The 7,500-nt window shown below is 48.7% G+C and overlaps 2 protein-coding genes across 2 annotated transcripts in view; both read right to left on the reverse strand.

The window, feature by feature from the left end:
- The window catches only part of LOC118225964 (tripartite motif-containing protein 16-like), an 890,716-nt gene that overhangs the window by 649,434 nt on the left and 233,782 nt on the right, over positions 1-7,500 (reverse strand). The gene's annotated exons all lie outside the window — the stretch shown is intronic.
- palld (palladin, cytoskeletal associated protein) overlaps positions 1-7,500 on the reverse strand; it is a 67,691-nt gene that overhangs the window by 31,239 nt on the left and 28,952 nt on the right. The window contains 5 exon segments of the mRNA XM_035415063.1: positions 778-813; positions 1,542-1,875; positions 2,550-2,669; positions 6,305-6,328; positions 6,674-6,815. Coding sequence (XP_035270954.1) covers positions 778-813; positions 1,542-1,875; positions 2,550-2,669; positions 6,305-6,328; positions 6,674-6,815 — 656 coding nt within the window.

A 7,500-nucleotide genomic window follows, 5' to 3' on the forward strand; every position in this document is an offset into this window, starting at 1 on the left:
TATGCTGCTCAATCCAAACCACAGACAAGACTGAGCCCTCTGTCTCTCTCTCTCTCTGACACACACTCTCTCACACACACACACACACACACACACACAGATACAGAGACACACAATCAGTACAGGAACTGAAGTTGTAGGTAAATAAGTGGAGTGTGCTGGTGATCCTGCTGATAAGCTTAGAGGTCGAAGGTCAAGTGAGATGTAGGTGTATAGGCCTCAGGGAAGGTGCTTCTGTGTGTGAGTGTGGGTGTGTGTGAGATGTGTGTGAGTGTGTGTGTGTGTGTGAATGTGTGCGTGTGTGTGTGTGTGTGAGAGATGTGTGTGAGTGTGTGTGTGTGAGAGATGTGTGTGAGTGTGTGTGTGTGTGTGAGATGTGTGTGAGTGTGTGTGTGTGTGAGATGTGTGTGAGTGTGTGTGTGTGTGTGTGTGTCTGCGTGTCTGTGTGAGATGTGTGTGAGTGTGTGTGTGTGTGTGAGAGAGATGTGTGTGAATGTGTGTGTGTGTGTGAGAGATGTGTGTGAGTGTGTGTGTGTGAGAGATGTGTGTGAGTGTGTGTGTGTGTGTGTGTGTGTGAGATGTGTGTGAGTGTGTGTGTGTGTGTGTGTAAATCTAGTGCTCCTGCATAGGGCATATTTTTGGGCACAGTCTTGCACATCGGGGAAAAACCATCCGGGAAGCAAACACACTCACAGAAGCACAGGCCGGGAAAATAAACCCACAATGCACCATTCCTGTCCAAGCTCTTAAAACATTTCATTCAGCCGTATTTGTTACCTGTCATTGACCGTTTTCTCAGTTATGTCATCAGATCTGCAACAGTAAGGGGACAAACGCGATCACAGCGTTGAGAGCTGACTGAGAGAGCACTGCTGCTCCGAACCCTCTCTCATCATTATCATCACTGAGCATCATTAACATCATCACTGTGCATCATCACCATCATCACTGAGCATCATCACTGAGCACCATCACCATTATCACTGTGCATCATCACTGAGCACCATCACCATCATCACTGAGCATCATCACCATTAGCACTGAGCATCATCACTGAGCATCATCACCATCATCACTGAGCATCATCACTGAGCACCATCACCATTATCACTGAGCATCATCACCATTAGCACTGAGCATCATCACTGAGCATCATCACCATCATCACTGAGCATCATCACTGAGCATCATCACCATCATCACTGAGCATCATCACTGAGCACCATCACCATTATCACTGTGCATCATCACCATCATCACTGAGCATCATCACTGAGCACCATCACCATTATCACTGTGCATCATCACTGAGCACCATCACCATTATCACTGAGCATCATCACCATCATCACTGAGCATCATCACCATTATCACTGAGCATCATCACTGAGCATCATCACCATTATCACTGAGCATCATCACTGAGCACCATCACCATCATCACTGAGCATTATCACTGAGCATGCTCTCGGGGCGGGGCCAGGGCTCGGGGGTGCAGGCACTAGGACCAGGCTCAGCGGTAGTGTGGAGGCGTCACTCACAGTTTGGGCTTGGGTTTGGTGGGCAGTGGTGGGCCACTCCTCGTGGGGGAAGGCGGGGACAGGGGTGGAGACTCCCCAGCGGGTGGTGGGGGGGGTGAGGGATCCTGGGGTGGGGGGCTGGCGGCCGGGCCATTGCTGCAGACCTCCAGGGCCTCGGGTTCGGTCTGGACGGGCGATGCTGGCACCACACTGGGCCAGATTTCCAGCTCATTGACATGGAAACGCTCTGTCTTGGGGGGCAACTCCAGCAGGCTGATCTCTGTTGGGGGAGGTGGGGGGGGGAAGGCCTGGGAGTCATCAAACAGCACCCCGTTTCTGCTGAAGTCCTCATTCACTGATTAGAGAGAGAGAGACAGAGAGAGAGAGGGAGACGGAGGAAAAGAGATAGAGAGGGAGAGGGAGGGAGGGAGGGAGGGAGGGAGAGAGGGACACAGAAAAGAGGGGCAGAGAGATGTAAATCGTTTTGATTTGCAGTGAACTTAAAGAAGAGGGAAAAGGAGAGAAAAAGAAGAGAGATAAATAGAGATGGTAGAAAAACAGAAGACAGAGAAGAGAGAAGGACAAGGGAGATCTAGAGTCGGGAACATTTTCCAAATGTAAGTGTCCTTATAAAATATGAAAAAATGAGATTTTTGTCTAGTGCTTTTTCTCTTGCTTGTCCTGGAAGCATTTGTGTTTGTGTGTTCAGCTCACCTGAGTGTGTGTTCAGCTCACCTGAGTGTGTGTTCAGCACACCTGAGTGTGTGTTCAGCTCACCTGAGTGTGTGTTCAGCTCACCTGAGTGTGTGTTCAGCACACCTGAGTGTGTGTTCAGCTCACCTGAGTGTGTGTTCAGCTCACCTGAGTGTGTGTTCAGCACACCTGAGTGTGTGTTCAGCTCACCTGAGTGTGTGTTCAGCACACCTGAGTGTGTGTTCAGCTCACCTGAGTGTGTGTTCAGCACACCTGAGTGTGTGTTCAGCTCACCTGAGTGTGTGTTCAGCTCACCTGAGTGTGTGTTCAGCACACCTGAGTGTATGTTCAGCTGGGCTGTGCTGGTGGCAGTCCCATAATGGTTGGTGGCTGTGCAGCTGAACAGACCGCCATCTTCTGGAAACGCCTCTGCGATCACCAGTGTGCAGATCTCCTCTGAGGACCAAACCATGAATTTTATAACAACGTCTTCGCAGTTAAATTTGGTTAATCTGTTGATTGAGTAACTAAGGGGGCAATTACTTTTTTCCATGGGTGATTTTGACAAATATTTTCATTAAATAAATGAAATAATTTAAAACTTTATAAATGTTTTGTGTTTACTCAGTTTCCCTTTGTCTAATATATATTTTGTCTGAGGATCTGAACCCATTCAGTGTGACAAATATGAAATAACAGAGTACACCAGGAAGATCAGGAAGGGGCAAATACTTTTTCACGGCACGGTATGTGTGTGCGGTGTATGAGTGAGTGTGTGTGTGGTGTACACGAGTGAGTGAGTGTGTGTGTGGTGTATACGAGTGAGTGAGTGTGTGTGTGGTGTATACGAGTGAGTGTGTGTGTGGTGTATACGAGTGAGTGAGTGTGTGTGTGGTGTATACGAGTGAGTGTGTGTGTGTGTGGTGTATACGAGTGAGTGAGTGTGTGTGTGGTGTATACGAGTGAGTGTGTGTGTGTGTGGTGTATACGAGTAAGTGAGTGTGTGTGTGGTGTATACGAGTGAGTGTGTGTGTGTGTGGTGTATACGAGTGAGTGTGTGTGTGTGTGGTGTATACGAGTGAGTGTGTGTGTGTGTGTGGTGTATACGAGTGAGTGTGTGTGGTGTATATGAGTGAGTGTGTGTGTGGTGTATACGAGTGAGTGTGTGTGTGTGTGGTGTATACGAGTGAGTGTGTGTGTGTGTGTGGTGTATACGAGTGAGTGTGTGTGGTGTATATGAGTGAGTGTGTGTGTGGTGTATACGAGTGAGTGTGTGGTGTATACGAGTGAGTGTGTGTGTGTGGTGTATATGAGTGAGTGTGTGTGTGGTGTATATGAGTGAGTGTGTGTGTGTGTGGTGTATACGAGTGAGTGTGTGTGTGTGTGGTGTATACGATTGAGTGTGTGTGTGTGTGGTGTATACGAGTGAGTGTGTGTGTGGTGTATACGAGTGAGTGTGTGTGTGTGTGGTGTATACGAGTGAGTGTGTGTGTGTGTGGTGTATATGAGTGAGTGTGTGTGTGTGTGGTGTATACGAGTGAGTGAGTGTGTGTGTGGTGTATACGAGTGAGTGAGTGTGTGTGTGGTGTATACGAGTGAGTGAGTGAGTGTGTGTGTGGTGTATACGAGTGAGTGTGTGTGTGTGTGTGTGGTGTATACGAGTGAGTGTGTGTGTGTGTGTGGTGTATACGATTGAGTGTGTGTGTGTGTGGTGTATACGAGTGAGTGTGTGTGTGGTGTATACGATTGAGTGTGTGTGTGTGTGGTGTATACGAGTGAGTGTGTGTGTGGTGTATACGAGTCAGTGAGTGTGTGTGTGGTGTATACGAGTGAGTGTGTGTGTGTGGTGTATACGAGTGAGTGTGTGTGTGTGTGGTGTATACGAGTGAGTGTGTGTGTGGTGTATACGAGTGAGTGTGTGTGTGTGTGGTGTATACGAGTGAGTGTGTGTGTGGTGTATACGAGTGAGTGTGTGTGTGTGTGGTGTATACGAGTGAGTGTGTGTGTGGTGTATATGAGTGAGTGTGTGTGTGGTGTATACGAGTGAGTGTGTGTGTGTGTGGTGTATACGAGTGAGTGTGTGTGTGTGTGGTGTATACGAGTGAGTGTGTGTGTGTGTGGTGTATACGAGTGAGTGTGTGTGTGGAGTATACAAGTGAGTGAGTGTGTGTGTGGTGTATACGAGTGAGTGTGTGTGTGTGGTGTATACGAGTGAGTGTGTGTGTGTGTGGTGTATACGAGTGAGTGTGTGTATGGTGTATACGAGTGAGTGTGTGTGTGTGTGGTGTATACGAGTGAGTGTGTGTGTGGTGTATACGAGTGAGTGTGTGTGTGTGTGGTGTATACAAGTGAGTGTGTGTGTGGTGTATATGAGTGAGTGTGTGTGTGGTGTATACGAGTGAGTGTGTGTGTGTGTGGTGTATACGAGTGAGTGTGTGTGTGTGTGGTGTATACGAGTGAGTGAGTGTGTGTGTGGTGTATACGAGTGAGTGTGTGTGTGTGTGTGGTGTATACGAGTGAGTGTGTGTGTGTGTGGTGTATACGAGTGAGTGTGTGTGTGTGTGGTGTATACGAGTCAGTGTGTGTGTGTGTGGTGTATATGAGTGAGTGTGTGTGTGGTGTATACGAGTGAGTGTGTGTGTGTGTGGTGTATACGAGTGAGTGTGTGTGTGGTGTATACGAGTGAGTGAGTGAGTGTGTGTGTGGTGTATACGAGTGAGTGTGTGTGTGTGTGGTGTATACGAGTGAGTGTGTGTGTGTGTGGTGTATACGAGTGAGTGTGTGTGTGTGTGGTGTATATGAGTGAGTGTGTGTGTGGTGTATACGAGTGAGTGAGTGTGTGTGTGGTGTATACGAGTGAGTGTGTGTGTGTGTGGTGTATACGAGTGAGTGTGTGTGTGTGTGGTGTATATGAGTGAGTGTGTGTGTGGTGTATACGAGTGAGTGAGTGTGTGTGTGGTGTATACGAGTGAGTGTGTGTGTGTGTGGTGTATACGAGTGAGTGTGTGTGTGTGTGGTGTATATGAGTGAGTGTGTGTGTGGTGTATACGAGTGAGTGAGTGTGTGTGTGGTGTATACGAGTGAGTGAGTGTGTGTGTGTGTGTGGTGTATACGAGTGAGTGAGTGAGTGTGTGGTGTATACGAGTGAGTGAGTGTGTGTGTGGTGTATACGAGTGAGTGTGTGTGTGTGTGGTGTATACGAGTGAGTGAGTGTGTGTGTGGTGTATACGAGTGAGTGTGTGTGTGTGTGGTGTATATGAATGAGTGTGTGTGTGTGTGGTGTATACGAGTGAGTGTGTGTGTGTGTGGTGTATACGAGTGAGTGTGTGTGTGTGTGGTGTATACGAGTGAGTGTGTGTGTGTGTGGTGTATACGAGTGAGTGTGTGTGTGTGTGGTGTATACGAGTGAGTGAGTGTGTGTGTGGTGTATACGAGTGAGTGTGTGTGTGTGTGGTGTATACGAGTGAGTGAGTGTGTGTGTGTGGTGTATACGAGTGAGTGTGTGTGGTGTATATGAGTGAGTGTGTGTGTGGTGTATACGAGTGAGTGTGTGTGTGTGTGGTGTATACGAGTGAGTGTGTGTGTGTGTGTGGTGTATACGAGTGAGTGTGTGTGGTGTATATGAGTGAGTGTGTGTGTGGTGTATACGAGTGAGTGTGTGGTGTATACGAGTGAGTGTGTGTGTGTGTGGTGTATACGAGTGAGTGAGTGTGTGTGTGGTGTATACGAGTGAGTGTGTGTGTGTGTGGTGTATACGAGTGAGTGTGTGTGTGTGTGGTGTATATGAATGAGTGTGTGTGTGGTGTATACGAGTGAGTGAGTGAGTGTGTGGTGTATACGAGTGAGTGTGCATATTAGTGTCAGATTAGCAGACAGGGCAGTTTCTCGCAGTTTCCTGCCCCCCCCCCCCCCCCGCCTCCCTGTCTTGCTGTGAGTACGGAAGCTGCATGAGGACACACAGAGCGCAGAGGTAATCTAAGGAGGCTTTCTCTGGGGTCAAACACACAGCTCACACACGCTGTCTCGGGGTGCAGAGAGTGGACTGCAGGCAGGTCTGATAGTGGTGCTGAGGTGTCACCACGGCAACTCACCTGGCTCAGCGGCTGACCGAGGCTCTGAGGGTCACATGACATGAAAGGGGAGGAGAGAAAGGGGAGGTGAGCCGATACAGGTGTGGACTCCACAGAGTCAGGGTTAATCCATCAGCTACACACCAGTACTGCAGCGGCCGATCCCTGACCTCATTAAACCTCACAGTCCTCACACACAATGACTGGACCTCTGCACATCTAATAGCCCAATAGACAATGTTTTCCTAACGTTATCTTATCGTTGCGGAGCCTGTTGTGTAACAGGCAGCCTAATTAACGTTGTCCTAACGTTGTCCTAACGTTGTCCTAACGTTGTCCTAACGCTGTCCTAACGTTGTCCTCCCGTCGCGGGTCTCTCGTGCGTCTCACTTTTCTGCAGGATGCGGAAGTCGGGCGAATCCTGGACCTCTTGGCCCTGTCGGTACCAGCGGACCCGCAGGGGGGGGCTGCCTCGAACCCGGCACTCCAGAACCACCACCTGGCCCTCCGAGGCCTGCACGTCGTGCAGGGGCTGCAGACAGCGTTAGAGAATAACGTTAACACTGCACACCTCCGCAGGGCTATCCCTACTGAAACATCACTGTCATGTATCCTGATTTTCCAGCACTTACGCTGTACTTGCATCTTTAGCTTGATGCTGTAGCGCTTTATCATATCTCTTGTAATCATGCCTCGCTTCTTGTTTATTGACTTGCCGTAACTTCACTGACTTCGCCTATGCTTACTGCGTGAACTACACTTGTAGTTCATGGCTATGGATAACTGATACTTAACGAGAAATGCATCTTATCTGACCAGTGTTCTGTAGTTCTTCCACCGACCTTTGGTATGCACTTACTGCACTTTGCTTTGGATAAAAGCGTCTGCCAGATAAAATGTAATGTAATGCAATGAGAAAAACACCCTGCCCTTCCATGAACTGAATCCCTGTGAAACACCGGCATGAAAGGAGGGGGTGTGGCCTCTGGCAGAACTGAATGAGTCACATGCACAGCAGTGTGAACCAGCCCCGTTCCTGGAGATCTACCTTCCTGCAGGTTTCATTTCAACCCCTTAATTTGGCACACATGACTATTCAGCAGCTCAACAAGATCTCTAGCTGTTGAATGAGGTGCGCTTTGTTAGGAATGGAGTGAAAACAAACAGGACGGTAGATCTCAAGGAACAGAGTAGGGTACCACTGATGTACAGTAAGA

This window comes from Anguilla anguilla, chromosome 4, assembly GCF_013347855.1.
Source record: "Anguilla anguilla isolate fAngAng1 chromosome 4, fAngAng1.pri, whole genome shotgun sequence".
Lineage (NCBI taxonomy): Eukaryota > Metazoa > Chordata > Actinopteri > Anguilliformes > Anguillidae > Anguilla > Anguilla anguilla.